General features: G+C 40.7%; 1 protein-coding gene across 4 annotated transcripts; it reads left to right on the forward strand.

The window, feature by feature from the left end:
* Positions 1–1695: 1695 nt before the first annotated feature.
* mlxip (MLX interacting protein) lies at positions 1696–17437 on the forward strand. Of its 4 annotated transcripts, none has more exons than XM_080499508.1 (17): positions 1696–2196; positions 5567–5673; positions 6202–6287; positions 6414–6503; positions 6589–6630; positions 7765–8005; positions 8229–8318; positions 8495–8589; positions 10239–10833; positions 11175–11281; positions 12444–12555; positions 12647–12759; positions 12995–13099; positions 13199–13326; positions 13416–13539; positions 14130–14259; positions 15390–17437. In XM_080499508.1, exons 1-17 carry the CDS (start codon positions 1889–1891, stop codon positions 15494–15496), a joined length of 2580 nt encoding a protein of 859 aa, XP_080355634.1. In that variant the 5' UTR covers positions 1696–1888; the 3' UTR covers positions 15497–17437. The 4 variants fall into 4 exon arrangements, with proteins under 4 accessions (XP_080355634.1, XP_080355636.1, XP_080355635.1 ...); XM_080499510.1 differs by having other exon boundaries at positions 7834–8005; XM_080499509.1 differs by having other exon boundaries at positions 6595–6630.
* The last annotated feature ends 5898 nt before the right edge of the window (positions 17438–23335 follow it).

Consider the following 23335-nt stretch of genomic DNA (forward strand, 5'->3'; position numbering starts at 1 on the left):
GATGACAAAGTTTTGACTCTTTTACTTGAGTTCTGTTTGGTTTTAAAATATGATGAACAAATCTCAATATTATATTTAATTGTGTTTTTGTTCGTAGATCAAAAAGACACCAAATAGACAATACACTCATTTTGTTTTGTTATGTACAGTTTGGGTTTATATTGATACAGTTTTAGTAACTGGAGTATACTAATAGCACCTGTCAAGAATTTATATTTGCAAAATATTTTGTCTCACTCCATTTATTCCCATTTCTTCATCAGCTGTATCTACTGATTGGGACATAATAGTTTGGTATTATAGGAATACAATTTGTTTTCATTTTGAGAGTAAAGACAATGTATTTCAATATGAGCCCCATGTTACCTTATGAATTGGTCAAACAGACAATAGACAATGCCAGATTGAATACTTAATATTTCCACTTTCTCAAAATCTCTCAACTTTATTCTGAATATGAAGACTTTTTAGTCAATATTTTACTTTCCTGTCAAATAAATGCAACTTCATATGGCATGTGTTTTTTTTCAATGCCAGTATTTCCACTATATTTTGGAAATATTTTGCTTATTATAAAACATTTAAGTTTTATTTTGAGATTATTCTTCAAACATTGATTGTTTTCTCAAAGGATTTAACCCCTTATTGAGCATATGACACAAATGACACAGTAAGGGACACAACACTGAGTTATACATTTCTTCCTGTTTCTTCCAAATAGTTTGTAGAAAATTGTTGATAGACAAGGAATGGCTGATTACATTATGGCTATTATAGCTAAACAATAACATGTGTTGTTATGTTTTGCCTTTTCTTTTAATAAAACACATTTACCCAGTTCGTGTCTGATTCATTATTTTAACTTGAAACTATGAAAATAAATTATATTAAAAATGGTACTTGACAATATGACCAATTTAATAAATGTGTCCAATAGTTGAAGTAAGTCATATTTAGGGTCTTTTTTTGCCAATAATAAGTGTCTCACAGTGATGTATTGGTTAGCACACCAGGTCAAGCTTTTCTGTGTGGAGTTTGCATGTTCTCCGTGTCCAACGATCTTCTCCAGGTACTCGTTTCCTCCCACAGTCTAAAAACATGTATTTGAAGTTAAATGGCATGAATGTGAGTGTGTGTGTGTGTGGCTGTCTGTCTGTCAGGGTTTGCCTTTATCATTGACTTTTTTTGTGTGTCAGAAATGATCATATTAATGTGATTTTGGTCAGTGTGATGCATTTTAACAGATTTAATTAGATATAAAGGTTAGGATTATAACATGATGATTTTTTTCCATTGACTTCCTCCGAATAGTGACCCAACCGTGGCAATCCAGCGTTGGATTGTTAAAAGAAGGATGTCTGATATTTTTCGCCTCAGTGGAGCTGAAGCGATTTCTCGGGTTAGACCTTTTCGCCGGAGGAAGAACAAGATTAGAGATTTTAAGTGCACGCAGTTTGAGTTCGGATGGTTGTTTGGTGCCCTGTCTCTCCAGCTTGGGGCTGTGGCTGTCGGTGGACCTGTCGCTTCAGTTTATTTAGAGTTGAGTGGTGGGTGGGGCTCTGACACGGACCAATCAGAGCGCCGCTCGCGCATGAACTTCCTGCTCCTGGCAGAGCAGCCGAGGAACCCGCAGCAGTTTTTTCGTCAGCTGGTCACAGATAGACTCGCAGTTACGTCAAATATCTATCAGGAGAACAACAAGTCGGCTCGGGCAGTTTGCGCCCGACAGTGCCCGTTAGAATGAGTGAACCGAGGGCTGCGACTCCTCGGCGCCGAGTTGGGAAACTTTAACGGAGTTCTGCTGCGCCTCATGAAAAGCGAGAGTTTTATTGTCCTAGCTTGCTGGCTAACGTTAGCTATTTGTCTGCCGGATCGTAGCCGCTGAGAGATGTCGCGGCAGAAGTACCGTCGGCCGCCCGCCACCGTGAAGCAGGAGGAGCAGGAGGACGACTCGGACGCGGAGGAGCCGCAGCTGGGGCCGCGGAGGGCGGACGAGCTGGAGTCCCAGATCATCCACAGCGGACACTTCATGGTGTCCTCCCCGCACAGCGAGCACCCTCCGAAGAAAGGCTACGACTTCGACACTGTCAACAAACAGACCTGTCAGACGTACCACTTCGGCAAGGCGAGCACGTCGCACCTCTCCATAGACGCCTCCCTCACCAAGCTCTTCGAGTGCATGACTCTGGCGTACAGGTGAGTTCCTGGAGGCTGACGTTCACCTCGGTTCATGGAGATACATCCTACACACCCTTGCCCAGCAGTCAGGCTGGGACCAGGGCACACACTGTACAGTCACGAGTTTGCTCTTCATGGAGTTTCCTGCTGACCACTCGTGATTTCTATTGCGCTCACTTCACTTTGACCCTTCACTTGTTGAATAAAAGCATCTCTTGTGTACGTTTGAGCATCGACCCAAATGAATCGGTGTTCTGTCAGCAACCAAACGTGAATCCTGCATAGAAATCAAACAAGATGCACGTTGGACTAAATCACACGTCATTACAAGACCCAGTGTGATATGAAAGTGATTGGTACCAGTGACGTTAATGAGTAGGGAGCACATAATAACCACAGAAACTTGATATTACCAAAATATATTGGAGGCTAAATGCAAAAAAGAGGTGTTGAATGACTGCAATAGTAACTGGAGAGAATTCAAAGGAACCACAGAGATACAAAATGTTCGTAAAGTGACCCAAAACAAGCATAGTTGAAAGTGAAATAAACAAAAGAAAACAAATGATCATAAGACAAACATTTTACATGCAAGTGCCCAAAGAAAGGTACAAATAAAAAGACAAACAGAACAGCCACATGGAGTGTAACAACTAAAATGAGACACAAAAGATGCATAAAACAAGAAACAAATACATTTATACAACAATACCTCAAATGACTTCACTAACCTGAAAGGAGTCAACAGCATTAAATGAAGGCAGGAAACACACTGACTATACAACCGAAAGGAAGCGAGTAAATACTAACGATGAGATGTGAAATGACAAATGTTTGGCATATATAGATTATATAGAGGACCAAACAAACATAACAACATATAAAATCAACAATTTGCTGAACAACTGCAAGATAAGATCTCAATTGCTAATAATTTAAACAATGTAGTGTTTAAAAAAAAAAAAAAAAAAAAAGCACCTGTAACATTAAACCACATGAAAGAAAAATGTCTGACAAGAAATGAGTAGCTTCACAATACAACTAAACCTGACCCACAAACCAACCTCAGTAATCTGAAAGTGTTCACTAGATAACACAACATTGGCCTGGAAAGAAAAACAAACACAATGATACAAGGTTATTAGTTAATTTTAGTCTGTGTCTTCGTTTTTGTTGGGAGTGTTTCTCATGTTTACAGATATACTTCAACTTACACTTGCATATATTTACATGACATTTACATATATTAACATATCCGCATATAACCCATAGAAATATTAAGAAATCATTTCAGCATTTTGACAAATTCATAAGTGACAAAGTGGTGAAATAGACACATGTGTATACAGGCGTCTTATTAATCTGTCTGATACGACAGAGTGAAAACCACAAGTAATGGAGTCATTTGAAAACCAAAGTGTTACCAAACAGGAAACCATCGAGAAACAAGCTGTTCCCTCGAGGTCATATATTGTCGCATTCTTCTTGGAACAGATTATACTTTGGAATTTTAATGCCGCAGTCTTTTGAGTTGGACGTCATAACCTTTAAAAAAAAAATTATATGTATAGCTTTGTGGCCGTTTTTGCGTATCACAGCAAAAAAATGCAAATTTATGTTTGTATCAGATTTTGTTTTGGACAGTCCTTTAACTTGAGAGCTAATCTCAAATGAGTAGAATAAGAGACTAGTTTCAACATGGTAAACAAAATGAAAATCTATTTGGGCCAAAATGAGCTGCCAAGCAGCTTGAGCGTGCCTCGACAGTCTCCAACCCAGGGAAGGATCACGTTCCTGGTTTTGGTAGCAGAGGAAATAATTGATGCTCCTCAGCAGACACTTGGCAGGAACAGTTTCAGACTTGTTTGGTCACTTTTTTATAACCCTAGTCATCATAACATTAGGATTAGATGATTGTCTGGAGTGATTATGGCTCATCGTTCATTTGTTTTCTTTCAACAAATCTGTCTTGTGGTTTAAAGGTTTGATACGAGTCAGTGACTTTGCTTTAACCGGTGAGCTCTGTTTAGAAGCTGTGAATAATTAAAAATCTTATTGTGGCTCACACAGTTGTCACATAAAGGAACATTTGCTTTCTTCGTTGAGAAGATCATGTGTTTATCATCTGTGCATCATTTATGAAAACAAAATTAACTTAGAATTTTAAGATAATGACAATTATTTTCTCTGTCTGATGACCTGTATTCAGCAAGTACTTGTATTATATTTGGGGTTTCAACCTCGCACATCACATAAAAATGAAGCAAAACAAGTGTGAACTCCATGAGCATTACAGTCTTTAGCGATTTAGATATCATCCAGCGTGATGGCAGTTGTGGTGTCTTAATTTCTTTCAACTATGAAAGTCAGAAACCTGGTGATTATCCTTCAAAAGTTATGTATAGTTGATTAATCATCACATCCTGACTCCTGAGATGTAATGAAACAAAGTTAACCAAATCTGCCTGATGACCCCAAGTCGGGCTTTTGATCAATCTTTTCAGCTCAAAGCTGTTTCGATCACAATTTTTGATATAAACTATTCTGAAAATGTGATTCATAAACCCCACCCCATAAAAAATATCAACCTAATTGTTTCTGTGTGGTTGTATAAAAAAGTCATTCTAACTCAGGGAACTAACTAAGAAATGAAGTGTTGTGTCCCTTACTGTTATTGATTGTGGTCATTTTCGCATTGTACGCACGTCAATATGCATTCAATGTTCGCTGAGGTCACGTGACCCATAGTTCTCTGTTTACAGCTGCAGTGACGGCGGCGTGGTGCCAGCTGCTCGGAGGATTCCCTCTCACTTCACAAATAGCAACAGATTTGACTGACTGGACTTACTATTTATAGAGTAGTCACTGTTCTGTTGTTGTCATTCATCCTGTTATAGCAAATTATGAGCTTTTATAGCCAAGAAACAGTCGCGACAACATTGGTGGGCCTGAGAAGTTTTTCACATGTGTAGAGCAACTTCGCTTCCTTTTAATCCAATACACTCCAATGCAGTTTTTTTTTCTTATTTGTTTTCAACGTGAGACTGAAAACAGAAAAAATCAGTGCTTTAACTATAAAAATAAATGACGGCTCACTGACAGATGCCGATGTAAAATCCAGTGACTTTGTCATGTGCACATAATAGGCTGGGACAGTTGTGCTAAGCTATTTACTTTAGTATTTAAGCATAGTTCTTATTCTGTCAATGATAGCTTAAACCCAAACAATGGAGCTATACGTTTTAAAGAGATACAGTGTAAATAAAATGTGAACACCGGGCTGCGGGATGAGGTTTTGATGTATTGTCGAGATGTTGATTGATATGGTGGTGCAAGTTGAGTCTCGTCCTCAGATTTCACTTTCTAATTCTTTATCTTTTTTTTTTAGTGGTAAGTTGGTATCTCCCAAATGGAAGAACTTCAGAGGCCTGAAACTTCTCTGGAGAGACAAGATCCGCCTCAACAACGCCATATGGAGGGCGTGGTATATGCAGTGTAAGGACTCGACAATGTCTCATTTTCCACTACAATATGAAGTCCTGCACCTCAACAGCCACGACGAAAGGCTTCAAGACAGCAGCCACGACTAAATCCAGATATAAGTCAACAATGTCTCCCGAGCGCCCTAAATATGATCACAGAATGCAATAAATCACACGATCAAGAGAAAACCCCCAAATTTCTAAATATTCATTTTCAAAACGAGTAAAAACTGTGAATAGCTATGTTCAAGATAGTCCAAGGTGCTCGGGTGTTAGGATCACTGATGTACAGGGTCGAAAGTTAGAATAGTATGTAAAAATAGAGTAGATTAAAAAAACTTATGTGATTAAAGCAGATCATTGAAGGACAATATTTCAAATAGGATCCATTTGACATCATTTCTGTCTATCTTTATCACAGTGCTGACACTGTCCAGTAAGATTTCAAGTTAATAGGTACAACATAGTTTCTAGTTTAGTTTGTGAATAGTCGCACTTGTTTTTCAAACTGTGAGTGACATGAACCATGTTTTACTCTTAGATGTGGAGAGAAGAGAAAACCCTGTTTGTCATTTTGTGACGCCGCTGGATGGAAACATGGACATGGATGTGCATCGTCCTGCGGAGGTAAAGCTGGTGAAGTGCGATTATCATGATTCCACCAGACACACTACACACAGTTTGATTAGGTGCTCAGTCTCTCAAGCGGATGCTGGTCATTTAGCACTGCTTGTGGCTTCTGTTCTTTCGTAGGCCATCGCCACAGAGGGGAAATGCTGGAAAAGAAGAATTGAAATAGTCATTAGAGAGTATCACAAATGGAGAGCGTACTTTAAAAAAAGGGTACGTTGTTCAGGTTTCTGCCACCGCTTTCGTTTCTTGATAAGCATACATGAATATTTCTCTAACGTGACTTTTTTTGTTATAGCTACAGAAGCACAAGGACGAGGACCTCTCGAGTTTACTGACGGTATGACTGACTGCTCAGTGTTGTTCATACCATGATGTTACTGTCAGCATCTATTCCTCCACATGTTGAAACTAATGCAATTAACCATCGCTAACCACGTCACCTTTCTAATGTTTACATTTGCATACATTTTTTTTTTCTATCCAATTTTTCTCTTTTTATTTTTACATTCCACCGATATGTGTCAGTCCCTTTTGTTTAGAGTTGCATGTTATTCCTGTGCATTTTCTCTTTGTACTCCAGCATTTCCCCCCACAGTCCAAACAACATTTAGCAGGTCCGCAGGTACAGGACGGCATTACTTCAACCCGTCGTTAGGGGACAGAATATGAAAAACAAATGTCAACACCACTGGAAACTACAACATAAAAGGAGTGTATAGTTAAACTAAAGCGCCTCTGGTGATTTTAGCAAGATTGAACATTTTTACGTATAAACATTTATGGCAGCAGATTGAATATGTGTGTTTAATTCAGTGGCCCAGCAGTTTCTAATTGAGTTTCTGCCACCAAAAGTAATTTGATTGAGTTGAAAAATAACGTCACATGTGACTTTTGACCAGTTTGTTGTATATAAACTGTATTTTATATGTAAAACTAAGATGTTTTTCCCCATACTTTGTCTGGTGTGTTTTTTTGTTTTTTCCCCCGAACATTATCCAATTGAGCAAGCTCCTGAGACGACTCTAATAGTAGATTTACAATCATAATCTATTGTCAATGTATCCACCTTCCAGTTGTGGGGGCTGGAACTAAAGATCTGAGCCGACTATAGGCAAAGACTAGTTACACTGTTTACAGGTCACTGATTTACCACACATACTTAAACAATTACAGTGGTTGGTGGTGGTCAGAGAGGCTGAGGGCGCAATTTGGCAGCCTGGCTTCCGTTAGTCTGCCCCGGGGCAGCTGTGGCTACATACATAGGGCCATATAAAACACACGCATTGTTATTTATTAGTCACTAATTGACCCCAAACCCATGAATTTGGACTGTGTGGGGAAACTGGAGTGTGAAGAGCAATTACTTTTAAGAATAGTGCATGGAATGTTTTAGTTCAGAGTAATCATGTAACCAAACCGCATGCTTGTGTGTCACTAACTGGCTTGCTGGTTGCATTTTGGACACTTGAAGGGGCCCGAGGAGCAGTTCTCTCTGTTCGGGGAAGTGTCTCCAGACATGCTCCGTGTCTCCATTTATCAGGATGAAGAGACTGCCGCGCGCCGTTTGCCTCGTAAGCATTACGACGTGCCTGCCCCCATGGAGATGGACCCGCTCTTTGACATGGATGTTCTGATGTCTGAGTTCTCAGACACCTTGTTCTCAACGTTGGCCTCGCACCAGCCCATATCCTGGCCAAATCCCAGGGAAATTGGTGAGAAAATAATTCGACGGATATTGTGAAATCAGCCGAGTATCGTCTCATCCTTGGTTTGATGATTCATTTTTGATAACTTAATCTTTTGTACCAATTTTCTTCACACTTGATGCTGCTAATAGATCGTCCTGAGCGAGGGCCACGCGGGCATAGGTTGATACACAATTCGATGCATCTGTAAAAATATCAAGTGTTGCTTTCTGTCCCTTACTTGTCACAGCTCATGCAGGAAATGCTGACATGATCCAGCCAGGACTCATCCCCTTGCAGCCCAACCTGGACTTCATGGACTCCTTCGATTCACTGCAAGGTAGCAGTAAGGCACCAACCCGCGGCCCCAGTAGCTTCACAGACCGACTAATAGTGCACACTGTACAGAAATCAAGCGCACATGTTCTCGTAACTCTGCTCCAGCCTAGCCTAGCCTAACACGAGAAGTAGTGTGATTTTACTAACCTCTAGCTAACATAGAGACTCTTGTTCCAGACTTATTTCACAGCCTCCGTCAGCCCGTCTTCCCCTCTGTTTCCCCCACTGCATCATCTGTCACCCCTCTACCCAGCAGCAGCTCTCAGTCACAGGTAAACACTTGCTCAATGCCCGAGCCCTAACGCACATCACGAGAAAGAATTTCTTTGTTTTGTTTTGTTTTTTTACATCGAAATTTTGTATTTTATTTTGTATTTTTTGGGGGCGGTGAATTTCCAGCACATCCTCCACCATCTTTCCTTCTGGATGTAGCTACACTAAATAATCTATGTAACAAAATAATATTACTAAACTTTATTCACTGTCTGTACGTACAGCTTAACTCGCTGTCTGAGGTTACCCACGAGTTAATTATCCAACCACAACTTCAAGGTAATATCTCTTCAGATTGTCTGATGTGTTTTTTTTCCACAATATTTCTGAAATGCAGCAAAGAAGTTCTTTAGATTTATCACAGACTGTTATTCTCTCTTAAATATTAATTGATTTCATTTCGACGCTGCAAGTGACCTAATGTGTCTCTTTATTTATGGATATTCAAATATCAAACACCTGTTCAAGTTTCGCAACAAGTCAACCCCCTCTGCAAAGAACTACAGAGATTTCTGAGGTCATCATAACTGATTGCACTTGGACAAGTTTGTCCTGAAAACTCCACATAAAACCCTTTTCGATAGGCTCCTGAAAATATATTGAATGAAATGAATGCAGTAGTGTAATGTCAGCTGTGACATTGCTGGCTGAGAAATGTGTACGACTGTAAGGCGGTAAATCCAGTTTGTGGTTTGAGGCTCTGCTTCATTGTAATAGTCCTGACCTATATAGAGATACATCTAAAAGGTAGCTTCATGAATAGTGACACTTTTTTGGCTGTGGCGTACACTCTTAACTAGCATTTTTTATTTTTTTTTACTTGTGAAATCAAAAGCAATCCAGTAAAGTTGTAAAAAAAAAAAGTGTTTTGATTCCTCTCCTTGATTTACAAGTGGCAGTTTAATATTTTCCCCATTATTATTATTTTTGAAACTTTGTTTATCATTTCACCAGATGTGCTAAATACTGGATTTGCATTCTTTGCAATCAAAACATGGCAACGTTGGATGTTTACCATTAAAGTGACAGATCTCACTGTTCTGGGTGCTATTTTAACAATATTAAAATGAGAAAATCTCAATGCTTTGTCTGACACATCCAGTTTTAAACCCGTCACTGTGGATTGACAGTAATGGAAATGGTTTACTGGCAATAATCTAATGATTCTTGTCAGTAAACCGTTAAGTTCTCCATTACTAACCAGCTACTATATTTAGTATATCTATTGAGAAATAGTAATGGTTGGTTTTACTGGAGAACCTCAGGGCTTGTCCTGTTCTCATAGAAAGCTGCCTCGTATATCGTGATTTGTTTTTAATGTTAAAATGTCTCCAGTTTAGTAAATGACAGTATACGTGTCGGGATTGACAAGTATTATTGAAGAGACGCATGGAAAAACTAGTGTTTAGTCTAAAGCTACTCTAATGCAGGTGCACTGTCAGTAATTAGCCTTAAAGAAAGCCAATATTCATGAATATTGGGATAATCCTGACATACCGTAAAGTAAAGAAATCATAGAATAACAAAAAAATGTGTAATTTTAAAATCTTATTTATCAACACACAAAATGTCCGAGTAACGCAAGTGCTCACTGTATTTATGATCCAGAATAAAAGACTGAGTATCTTTGTTTGCTTTCCTTTGCCAGGCCCAGTTAATCCCTTCCATGCAGCTCTCAACCAATCACATCACCCCCTCGGACTCCTTGTCCATCTCGCCTCCCATGGCCAGTCAGACCAGTCCCACAGGCGGTGGCAGCGGCGACGCTGCCTATGTACAAAGATACATGCCACTGTTTCCTGGACAGGTGGCGCCCTCCGATCAAGCGGGAGCGTCCCGTGCCGTCCCTCAGACATTACCCCACGATCACATGGTGCAGTGTCTCCCAGGTCAGGAGATGTCCTCTGCAGCAGCAGCAGCCATGGTTCCCTCACCCCCGAAGACCTCGCCGGGCCTGGAAAAGACTGTACCGTCCAAACACGCAGCCTCCTCCTCGGCCGCCACGCCCGGCGACGCGGCGCCGACCTTCAGCCACAGCTCGGAGTACGGCTCTGTATCCTCGCAGCCCCCGGCTCCTCCGTCCCAGCTGCAGCCCCTGGCCCGGTTACCCTCCACTCCTGTCCAGCAGCGTCAGACTTTTGCTCTGCCTCAAGCTATTCATTCATCCAGTGCCAACAAAAGCCGCCCTGTGCAGCGGATCGCTCCCGCTAACACGCTTCCCTCCTCTCACCTCATCCTAACAGGTCTGTGGTTCCACATCTGCAGAGAGAACGTGGTTCCAGGAACTGCCCATTCTTTCTTAATTTTGTCATATTCTTTAATGATAATAGTGATGATGTCATTTTAACAGCTGACATTGCGGTATTAATGTCTCCTAAGTCATAACCAAGTAAATGTATGTCTTATTATTACTAAGTATTTAATAGTAGTGATGTTTGTTTATATTCAGTTGGATATTTAAGGTTTGCAAGGAAATCAGCGAGGAGCTTTGTTAACCACAACAATACTGTCCTTTTATTAAAATAACATTGCATGTAAATAAAAGAAAAAAAAATCATAAATTTTTACATGTGAACCGTTTCAGCACCATTCCCAGGCCATGCCAATGCTGTGATTGTTACCCCCTCATCTCTGAAAGCAGATGTAGTCTCCAACGCTGGAGTGGTCATCACCCCATCTCATCTAGTACCAGTATGTTTACAGCACACTTGGTCATCACCGCTTTTGCACATATACTTCCACACTACACTGCTATTCTCCCATTCGTCGGGACAAATGTGGAAACTTTCAGCTCCATTTGGAAAAAAAACCCAGCTCAAACAAGAATGAACACAATCAGTATCACTGGTGGTTTAACACAATCTGCTACTTTTGATAACTGAAATCATTAAACTCCGAGCAGAACGCCCAGTGCTGTTATGACCTGCTGCAAATGTCATACAAAGGTCCTGCCAGCTCATTTCTGAGTCATTTCTGCCCATTAATCCTGGTTGATAGCCTCCAATGCCAGTTTGTTTTTCTACAATTAATCATACAGGACTGAACTCCTCTCGCCTTTGAAACTCCACCAGTTGCTATGTTTCCTTGTAGGCAGGTTGTTTTTGTTTCACTTTTTATTTACAGTACATGGCTCATTCTTCCCCCTTCTGACACACCACTGATCTCTACACCTAAGAAGTGCAGTTTTGACCTGGACTAACTTTGTAACCTTGACAAAACAAGCATATTGATAGATGGAATTATGGATCTCCTATTTACTATTGACACTGAGACCTCAGTGGCGCTTCCCTTATGGTAATTGATCACCTGCCTCCTCAGACATGCAGTGAGTGAAGCCAATATTCCTTGAACTTAAGCTTGTGAATTGTGTTTCCAGCAGTAAGTCTCCAGTAATGATCAGTGTCAAAGTCTCTTTTTGTAATTTTTTCTTCCTTGGACAAGACATTGATCTCCTCTTCACACTCTTGGGTTTATTCTATTGACAGTATTTCTAGAATGCAATCATATTTCACCTTAAAAAAAAAAAAAGCCTCAAATTGTGAGCACATCCTGTGCCACAAAAAAGTTGATCAGATGAGCTTCAATTCAAGGACTCAAATAAATTTTAGACAGCTGTCCATAATAGATTATTTTGTTTTAAATTTGGAGTAACCTCCTGTAATTTTAGTTGTGACAAGCAAATCAAATTACTCTTGTTTGAGCTGATTTTCCATAAACTTGGTTTGTAATCAGGGTTTAATAGTATTCAGTTCAATTCACTTTTCTTTCTGTCAACTTTTACCCAAGAAATGCAACATTTCACTACAGTTTGACTTTGCTTTTATTATTTTCCATCTACTCGCTTTCTTTCCAGGCATCTGGATTTCACGTCATGGCTCCAACACCAAAGTCTCCGCAGCCCATTGTCCCCAAAGACAAATCACGATCTTCCAACCGCAAACATGAGAAAACGTCCTCGCCTGCCGGTGAGAGTTCACCCCAACCACAAGAACTCCCCGAATCCTGCTGTCGCACTCTTTCTGAATTGAATTTTCATTCGTTTGCTTTTGCTTTTAGTTCCCAATCAGCCGGGGTCTGGCCAAGGGTCGCCATGTGGATTAGATCAAGTCCCGAGTCCCCTGTCGATGAGCAGCAGCAGTACGGCTCTGGTGAAGAGCGAACAAAGTCAGGTCTGTGCTTCCAATAATGGCTGTTTCCTTCCATGACATTATGAAGATAATATTACATAATAACATACTGGGTTTTTGTGGCTTTCTTCTGATTGACAATAAAAGTTGTAACTGTTCTTGATGCCAATCTCAGAACTTGATATTGTCAGTACTACTTTTTTGCATGAGTCTTTTTTTTTTTTTCCCCCATTCTCTGTATACTATGTGTAATCTTTCCACCTCTGCTGTGCAACAGAGTCGGAGAACATACATATCTGCTGAGCAGAAGAGGCGATCAAACATCAATTTTGGCTTTAAGACCCTCTGCAACTTGGTTCCAGCTCTGAAATCTCAACCAAATGTATGTCACATCACCAACAACACATGGTGGACATTTGTGGGTGGGCCTTATTTTCAAATGTTCTATTGTTCACTTTCTTTGAAATTGTCATGCATTCAGATCAGTAATGCAGTCACCCTGCAGAAGACTGTGGATTGCATTGGGAAACTTCAGCAGGATCGGCAGCAGATGCAGGAGGAGGCCAGGAGACTCCGAGAGGAGATAGAAGAGCTGAACTCCTCCATTAAGTATGTTTAAAAATTGTGTGTTTCACTCCTTTTATGACATATGAGTTTAGCACAGTCATTCACATTGTGACACATCATTCCCCTCACAGCCTATGTCAGGAGCAGCTGCCTGCGACAGGAGTGCCGGTCAGACGGCATCACTTCGACCACATGCAAGAGAAGTTTAATGAGTATATTAAGAGCCGCACGTTACAGAACTGGAAGTTCTGGATTGTATCCTTCAGTGAAAAAGCTCTGTTCCTAAACTGCTGCTGCTTATAAATAACACAGTGGGCTCTGTGTATTTTTTTTTTTAGTTGGAAAGGTACTGACTCATGTTCACACCACTGTGGAGGTGAGCCAAGGCCTACAATCGACAATGACGTTAGTCCATAACCAAAACACTGGAGATATGTGTTAGCCACAATTGAATTTGAGACATCTTGTACTTCCAAAGAAGGAAGGCGACAAACACCATTCCTGAAGGAAGTTATGGGAGTGTGTCACAAGTCCAGCTTGAAAATAAATCTAAACATGACAAGGACACGGCATGTCGCTAAAAAAGATGTTGATTCATTTTGTTCAGAGAGTAATGAAATAATTTGCTTCACAACAACTGAAGGAAATAGAGCTTTTAGGTGGGAAATAAGTATGGAGTTTCCTTGATCTGACCTCGGATCAGAGCCAGTCCAACAGAGAAACCTCAACACAGCCCAGTGGGAACATGCAAACCCCACAAAGCTCAGTCAAACCCTTGCCTTGGTGTCAGATGGTCCTTTCTCTGTCTGTATGGTGTCTGCTATCCTTGACCTCCTCGCCTTCAGTTCAGCATCATTATTAGGCCTCTGTTTGAGTCATTCAACGGGATGGTGTCGACTACGAGCAGAGCAGAGCTGTGTCACACCACACTGCAGTGGCTCGATCGTCACTGCTCTCTTCCAGCACTCCGACCCAGTAAGTAATAGGCTCCATATCTTTTCTTTTTTTTTTAACAGCCTGACAAACTCAGTGCCTAAGAATGAAATCCCACTGCCAACTGGCGATGAGTTTGATCCCCAGCAGTCCACTGCTCCTCATTTTTACCCGTTTCCTCAAAAAGGGATCAACACATCACCAATTTCTGAATCTTGAGCAATTTGTTTCTCTGTCTCTATTTCGATCACTCACATTTTCCTGTTCTGTTCCTGCTGCCGTCTCTGTGCGTTCCCCTTTTTTCTGGAAAATACAAAAACAGGACGCGATGACAGAAAGTTTAACAATGTAACTTATTTTTTTAAAGTCACACCAGCAGTAGAGATTACATCATCCAGGCTATTTTGTTTTTCACCTCCCACGTGGTTACAAGTTGACTGATTAATTTTCTCAGTAGGTTGATGGAAGGTGACGTCAGAAGATTTCTATCAGTGACACTTTTTTAGCAACCCACTGAACAATCAGTTTGTTGCTGCGTCACAAGACCGCAGTTCTCGTTCTAATCTCTTAACTGTGTTTCAGTTAACATTCATACGACTTGGTGCAAGGAGGTTTTAGCTTGTAGCAGCTGAATGCACAAAATCCAAAGCTCAGAGTGACGAGACCCTTGGCTCCACAGAAACCTTTTATATAATCCTTCCTTTTATCGCTTTTTAGGGTTTTTAATACATTTCATTCTTTTTTTTGTTAACGCTGTGGTCTCATTGTTCTCCCGTGTTACCGGGCACAACAGAACACTAAGACCCAGAACTGAACCGCTGAACAACTACGTAGCATTTGTTGGCCAGTGATATTGCCTTATAATCTTAAATTAAAACCTGCAGAAGTCATACAGCCTCAGTGACGGGCCTTTGACAACATCAGTTTGTGATTTTTAAAGAAATGAATACAAATGTGTCAAAAGAGGAGTTGAAATTCTCCTTATTCTAAATAATAAAAAGTGTGGTTGTTCATAATAGGTTTATGTACAGTGAAGGGCATTCATTGTGAAACATGTGGGGGAAAGTACTTGTATTTTTGCATTAAAACTAAGATGAAAATGAAGTTAATATCATTGTACTGGTCGAGCCCATCTGATATGAGACGGCTGTGTTTGGTTTTTTGTCTTTCAGTGGTGCTGGGTACTCTTCGCCAGCTCAGCACGTCCACGTCCATCCTCAACGACCCCTCGCTGCTTCCTGAAGAAGCCATCCAGGCCGTTGCACATGCCGATGTTTGATCTTGTACTTGGACAAGTTAAGGTCACTCAAAAGCCACTTTTTTTCCCTTTTTTTTTAACGTCAGTCATCCAATAAACATATCACTAGTGTTTCTTACTCAGCAAGATGTCTTCCAAAGATCCACAGAATGTCAGAAGTCAGCACAGTGATGAAGTCGAATCCGGCTTCGCCTTTAGTACAACAGGTAAAAGTGTGCTGTGTCACACTTTGACTCTTGATAATAACACACTCGGGGAGACGTATCATGTAAAAAAAACAAAAAAAAAATGTTTTTATCATTGTATGTTTAACAGTAAGTACTACTACCTTCACCTGCTTTAGGTGACAATCCTCCAAACACCTTTTTGGAAGCGGGTACCTGCAGACTTGTTTTAAACAGTAATGGCTATTTAAAGTTAAATATTTATCACATAAAATCACAACATTGTGATAAAAAAAAAAGGGAATTACTGAGTGAATGTGATTTGTTTATAAAGTTTGTGGATGTGCCGTTTTTTCCGCTATGAGAAACTAGTGGGTTGATTTTTTTTTTTTTTTGTTTCTTTGTTTTTTATAAACAAGCTGGAAGTAGTTTTATTTGTTCCAGAAAGGCGTTGCATGTTCTCGATGGTTACTTGAGGGCTTTTGTACGTCGAACCAAGCGAGACGAGCGTTTTGTTGTGTATCCCATCCACCAGGGTTTTGTCTGTTCACTGGTTTTCTAGTGGTTATCCGTCCTTGTCAAACTTCTGCCTTCAGACTCACTCGCCACATTTCTGGTGCATTTAAACTGTATATCAGGTCAAACTTCAGTCGTAGTCGATCAGTTACAACGATTTCCAAAGGGAAGGCCTCAGCATGGTGAAAAAAATATAACTTACAGCCCTCATAGGGATACATACCTGAAATAGCAGTACAGATTAGCAATATACATCTATATCTATATACACACTCTATTTATGTAAACAGTGTTATCAGATCTTGGCTGAACAAACAGTCTGAGGTGTTTTCTATTCCTTGTGAGTCTCTCAGGGCTACGCTGGTGTGCGTAATGGTTTTCCACTCATTCATGAACAAATCAAACCAGGGCTGTTTTCTGCAGGATGACACATTAAGGGTAGTACACGACATGGGCTGTTTCACCAATTCCTCATTGTTTAGGTTTGTGCTTCTGGGTACTTGCATGTTCAGGACGGATGGAAGGAAACCATCGCTCAGCCACAGCAGACGGAAACAGGCCCGAAGCCACATCAAAGTATGTCAGAGCCACGGCTCATTGCCTTGCTGATTTTGATATTAGGTGAAGCAGTGTGGGTTTTAATGGCGGGAAAATTAGACCTCACAGAGTCTTGAGGTCAAAGTGTCCTTCCACCTGCAGCGTGTATTTCTTCGTCTTGTTGTTCTGGCTGTGCCCCCCCGCGGTGTTCGCCGCGCTGGTCAATCCAATGAGGCCTGTTGCAAACTTAACAGCCCTTGTTTCAAATTAAAAGCCCTGAAACGTTTCATACCCGGTTCAACCTTGTGGGTTTGGACTTTTTATCTATTATTATTATTATTATTGGTGTTCAGCACTCCTCAGTCAGACGGGGGATTTGTGACGTCAGCCCAGTTTACGGTAGTGAAGGGCACCACTAGTATTTAATGAATGTGCAGCTTTTAGGTTGCAGTCTTTTTTATTTTGGATTTCAAGTGTTTTTTTTAAATGGGAGATCTCGCTTTTCTATCAGGTCATTCACCTGTAAGTGTCTCAGTGCTCCAAAGAGCTGATCAAAATTACAACCTCTTGTCACGGGGGGCTTATACCAGAGGATGTACACTATATCTTTGCAGATTGGATCTGCCCTTGTTGGTTCCTCCTAAATTTAGCATAGTCTTGTTTGTTTGAAGAAACTATTTTTTGTTAATGCAGCATACGAGTGCTTTTTTTTTGCCACATGTTCACATGCAACCCGTATGTTCTAAAAGGCCTTAGAATGATTCTGAATCAATAAACACATAAGAAAAGAAAATCTCTCTCCATTGTCTCTTTATTGTCAATAAATATATATAATAATTTTTGGAATAAATAGAAGGTCTATCAGGAAAAGATAGGAGATAAAAAAAGATATCAAAGGGTCACAAAATTACATCTCTGTTTTTGAATTAAATACAAATTCAAGTAGTACAAACTAGGCCTGGGCAATATGGCCTCAAATCAATATCACGGTATATTGAGCGGTTCACCTCGATAACGATAAATGGACGATAACTACTCCACTGTGCACAGATGACTTAAAATGAGAACGACTGAGAGCAGATTATGCCCGTGACTTGGTCTGTATTGCGCATGAAAACACGGTATTTCCCCACAGTTATATGGAGAGAAAAAAATAGACGTTGCTGTGATGGTCCTCAGTCGCCTTATCTCCATTTTTTGTGACAGACTGAAATGGGGGTGGAGTCATGTCGCTCACACAGGAGGGCGTCATAATTTTGCGCGGCCGAATTACGTCAAGACACAAAAAGCATAAAACTGCACATCCACACTGGAAACACAATATTGGACTCATAGATGTCAATTTGCGTCAGTGTCAGACTTCAACGGAGGGAAAATTTAATTCTAAACAGTATTTGAATGCTCCGCTCCGCTCTCCACTCGCCTGTTGGTGACACAGAGAAGAAGTCTCCTTCTGCTCTAATTTAATACAGCGGTGGTCGTGTGTTGCCCCCTGCAGGTTGAGAGCGGGAGCCGCTCGTCGTATGGCACACGCGTTCTCATGCTGATTCCGCACGTCTAAGTTCCGCACGTCACGCCTGTGCGTCAAGCATAAAACAGCCTTTAAAGGGACATGCTAACACACGCTCAAAATCAATGTTTTTTTTTCTTCTTCTTCTTTTTTTAAACGGCGAATATACCGAAATGGGCAAAATGACGTCGTAATTTTGGTAAATTTCGGTATCGGTAAGTTTTCGGTGTATTGCCCAGGCAGAGTACAAACTACTCATTGAGATGTGTTGTGTCGTTGAACCACTTGCTCACAAACTGCAAAAGACACTTTGTGTACACGGAATTGACAAAGTCATCGTCGGAGGCGGACCGGCTGCACGGCTGATCCACCACCCGGCCACTCATCAGCAGCTCTGCATCTTCTGCTGACTGTCCGATGGGCAACAGCAGCTCCGAGAGGTCGGGCACGAGCCTGGAGGCCTCCAGCATGTAGCAGCGGAGGGAGGAGAAGTGACGAGCACTGAGGGGCTGCAGCAAAGGCCACGACGGCGCCGTGAAGTTCAGGCTGTGACACGAGATGTTCGGAGGCAGCACAGGTCCAGACTGAAGGAAGAAGGGGACAAGAGTCAGTGGCCAAATCAACCCTTGTCGGTTATATTGAAGACGTCTGTTGTGAACCTGTGGTCATCTGAGTTGTACAGATTACAAATCTTTATTTCCGTGCAGAAAATAATGTTTAAGATCAACTTGTATATAGTCATGGGGCAGAAATCCTTGAGGCGAGGGTCTGAACCTCCTTTTTTTTAGAAAGACTTTGATTTCCATCTTTTCTGTCAAATTAACTCAAATGCCAGATGTACTTGAAGTATGAAGTGTAATAGTACCAATCCATGAGAGTAACCTGGCTTCAGGTCACTGTGTATGAGGATACGAATGTTGCATGAACTGACTGGATTAAAAGCAGTTTTACAGAGTATATTTCCTTAAACCAGCCTTCATTTTAATCTAATCTCACCTACCACATTTCTTCCACAACATGAAAAACAAACAAAAACCTTATAACTGCAAGTATTTCACTCAGAAAATGTTTTTCTACAAACCACATCCTGACATAATTGCAGTATGTTGTAATCTTAAAAAAAAAAACAATGGAGAAAGCATTTGTTCTCTAAGCTTAAAAATAACTTTAATCTATATAGCGGCAACAATTACGTGGAAGCTGTGAAGTTTGACTTTACAAACCTTCTCTAAAATACATGTCTGCATACTTTTGATTAGTTGGATTAGATGTAATGAAGCACGAGTTGTCTTACGAGGTTGTCCAGTGCACTCTGGATGCCATTCTGTATCAGTTGGATGGTGTCCAAAACCTCTCTGGCTCCACGTGGCAGGCAGGATGCGTGTGCGAGGATCAGGCACAGAAAGATATGTACTACAGAGGCACACACACACACACACACACACACACACACAGGGTTGAGCTGGACTTCAGTCTTGTGCAACCTCACCCAGGTCCTTGAGGAGGCCCCTGTGGTGAAACAGACAGAGCACTCACCGGCGCAGGAATCCATGTCAGTAGGGGGCTTCAGGCAGCAGCAGCAAGTTCAGGGCAGAAGCTTTCTCTGATCCATATTTTGGGAGGGGAATCACTTTTATTAGGGCTCTTTAGATAAAGATCAACCTATTTACATTTTCCTGTCTGTATACGTGGCTACGTGACTGTACTAACGTAACAAAACTCACACATCCCACAACAAACCCACATCTGAGCACTTATTAAAAGTCAATTCGGTGTGTGTGTGTGTGTGTGTGTGTGTGTGTGTGTGTGTGTGTGTGTGTGTGTGTGTGTGTGTGTGTGTGTGTGTGTGTGTGTGTGTGTGTGTGTGTGTGTGTGTGTGTGTGTGTGTGTACCGACACTTAAAATGTGATGAAGGTGTTGGACGTTGAAAGTACTTCTTACGGCAGTGGCCAGCGTCCGGAGCCTTTCTGTGTGTGAGGTTTGCATGTTCTCCCCAAAAACATGCATGTGAGGTTAAACTGGTGACCCTAAAATCACACGTTACTTTTAAACAAAATGCAGACCCATGGTGTCAGAGATCTGGCTTGTGATTGGCTGAGAGGTTATCTTGGTGGCAGAGAACAGTATGTGCATATGTGCATATGAGCAACGTAGATTCAGACAAAAAGAGCATCACACATGGAGTTCCCCAAGGCTCAGTATTGGGACTGAAATTGTTTATAATGTATATTAAACATGTCTGTAAGATCTTGGGGAAAAAAACTAAACTGAATTCTATTTGCTGATGACACAAGTCTATACTTCTCTGGGGCCTCATTTTAGAAAGCTGCTGAAGCACAAAACGGGTCCTGAAAGACACGTACGACACTTCCTTCTCAAAGTTTGCGATCTCTAAAAACAAATCTTGCGGGAGAATGTGCGTACCGGAATGCAATCTTTGAACCTTGCGCATGCACATTTTGGAGACGGGGAACAGATTCAGCTCATACATTTAATATCTTCAAATATCAGACTTATAGATCCACGTAATTCTAAACCAACCAAGCTGCAGTGGTATCGATGTGTTTCTTTAGTGGAACGTTACTACTGAATCAGCAGCACCATGTTCATATGTCAAACTTTCATCTTCAAATGATACAGAGCGGTGGATAGAACTGATTGATTAGCAATTGTGACAAAGTGTGTTACAGTCAATCTGATTGCAGGGTAAACATATAAATAGCCCGGTGACAGCCTTTCGTGGAGGTGCACTGTGTTGGCGTCGTCGTTGTGCAAAAAACTGATTAACCCTAACCCTAAAGTGAACCTCACTAAAAAAAACACACTGCAATTGAGATGATTGACCAATGGGTTACATGTGAAGTAAAGAAATTATAGATTTTATATTGCTTATTTTGTTATTACACATACGTGATACGTAATACAGTTTTGTATATTTTGAAGTTATGTCTGTAAATCCTGATGAAAGCCGCTTGCGGTACGGTCATGCGCTCTGGACACACTGCTGGAGAGACAGACGACCTCCTCGTCACCCTCCTCCCCCCACCTCTAGTGATTGAGGATAAAACACAAAGTCCACTGAGTCGTTTTACAAGTCCCTGTTCAAACATTTAATTCATACATTTAATAAACAGATAAAACTAAACTTTATCGGCCCGATGCGTCTCCACCAAAATGTCTCCTTCCCTCTACGACACCCTGACGTACGCTGGCCGTCACAACCATGACGGCTATTTTGGTCTCCAGTGGTGGGCTGGGGTGCCGCCCCCATGACATCACTCATCCCCCATGATGTCACTCTCCCCCATGATGTCACTCCTCTGGCCTCCACCTTCACATCAGATTCTTCTTCTCCACCTCCAGAGTCACCGATCTCCCTGTGGCTCTCTCGCCATTCACAGCGGTGACGACGCCCTGCCAATCGCTTGTTTTTCTTTTATTAGTAATTCCACTACTGTGACACCAAATAATATCATTTCTTTTTCTTTTTCAATGAATGTAAAATTGAATTTCCCTCAGGCATTGTTGGAATGTGATATAATTAAACCTTTTTTTCTGATTGTTCTGTTTGGAAGCTTGGTTTCTTTAACGTTACAGCACTTTAACAAACGTTGATGAAGATGAGGAATGATCTTTGAGGTGGTTGAAGAAAGAGTTTTCTGTGATCCGTAGAAAAAAGTTGAGGAATGTAGTTGCTCACAAAATGAAACCAATTCTTTGGGAATCTCTTCAGGGTCAGTAGTGATTTTTGGTCCCTGCCAATCAAGGCTTTGATAGAGTTTCTCTCTTGATTTCTCTTTTCTGATCGACAGAAGTAAGCTGTACTTTTCTCCGGATGAGAGCTTTTCTGAGATCGTCTGCTTTGTGATCGTTTGTAATCTCTTTAAGTATGTTTTTATTTTCCCACTGATATTTTTGCACTAGTATAAAGGTCTTCGTGTTCACAATTTCTTTGTTTGTTTGTTTTTCATTTAAAAAAATCAAAATTGAATAAAGAGTTGTTGTTTTTATAGACCATGTCGATTTAAAAGTCTCCTGACAAAAATGGTGAGTACAGCATAGCCTACAGATGAATCTGAGTGTTAACATTAAAATTCTAATTCAATTTTTTCATCTTGAATATATTCTTCAGTTCCATTGCTAATTAACTGTAAGAAATAACATGAAGTATTTGTCCCTCATCAGAAGGATGTCCACATTTGTATATGTAATATATGTTAAACAAATTTTGGGGTTATTCTAATCACAAGCCACTTTTTTATATATTTATTTTAAGCTCAATTTGCAATAATTCTATGAGGCAAGATATTGAAATCTGGTTCAGAAATAAGCGAAAGAAAGCATGCAGCACGTCCGAAGCGAAATGCTCATGGTTCTCGGATGAACTTTAGTTTTATTCGAGGCGTATGTTTGAGCTGTGAGTCGGCCGGAGTGTTCAGCCAGAGCAGGGCAGCACAGAGCGGAGAGGAAATGTAGTCAATGTCATTTACTATCAGTACAGCACATAATTGTATAGTACAAAACAAAAATCAATACACATTTCACCTCAAATAAATGAACATTTAAACGAATAAATAAATAAGTATGTAAGTAAGTAAGTAAGTAAGTAAGTAAGTAAGTAAATAAATAAATACATAAATACATACATAAATACATACAGTACAGACCAAAAGTTTGGACACACCTTCTCATTCAATGAGTTTCCTTTATTTTCATGACTATTGACATTGTAGATTCACACTGAAGGCATCAAAACTATGAATTAACACATGTGGAAATATGTACTTAACAAAAAAGTGTAAAACAACTGAAAATACGCCTTATATTCTAGTTTCTTCAAAGTAGCCACCTTTTGCTCTGATTGCTGCTTTGCACACACTGCATTCTCTTGATGAGCTTCAAGAGGTAGTCACCTGAAATGGTTTTCACTTCACAGGTGAGCCCTGTCAGGTTTAATAAGTGGGATTTCTTGCCTTATTAATGGGGTTGGGACCATAAGTTGTGTTGTGCAGAAGTCAGGTGGACACACAGCTGATAGTCCCACTGAATAGACTGTTTGAATTTGTATTATGGCAAGAAAAAAGCAGCTAACTAAAGAAAAACGAGTGGCCATCATTACTTTAAGAAATGAAG

Source organism: Blennius ocellaris (assembly GCF_963422515.1).
Source record: "Blennius ocellaris genome assembly, chromosome: 7".
NCBI lineage: Eukaryota > Metazoa > Chordata > Actinopteri > Blenniiformes > Blenniidae > Blennius > Blennius ocellaris.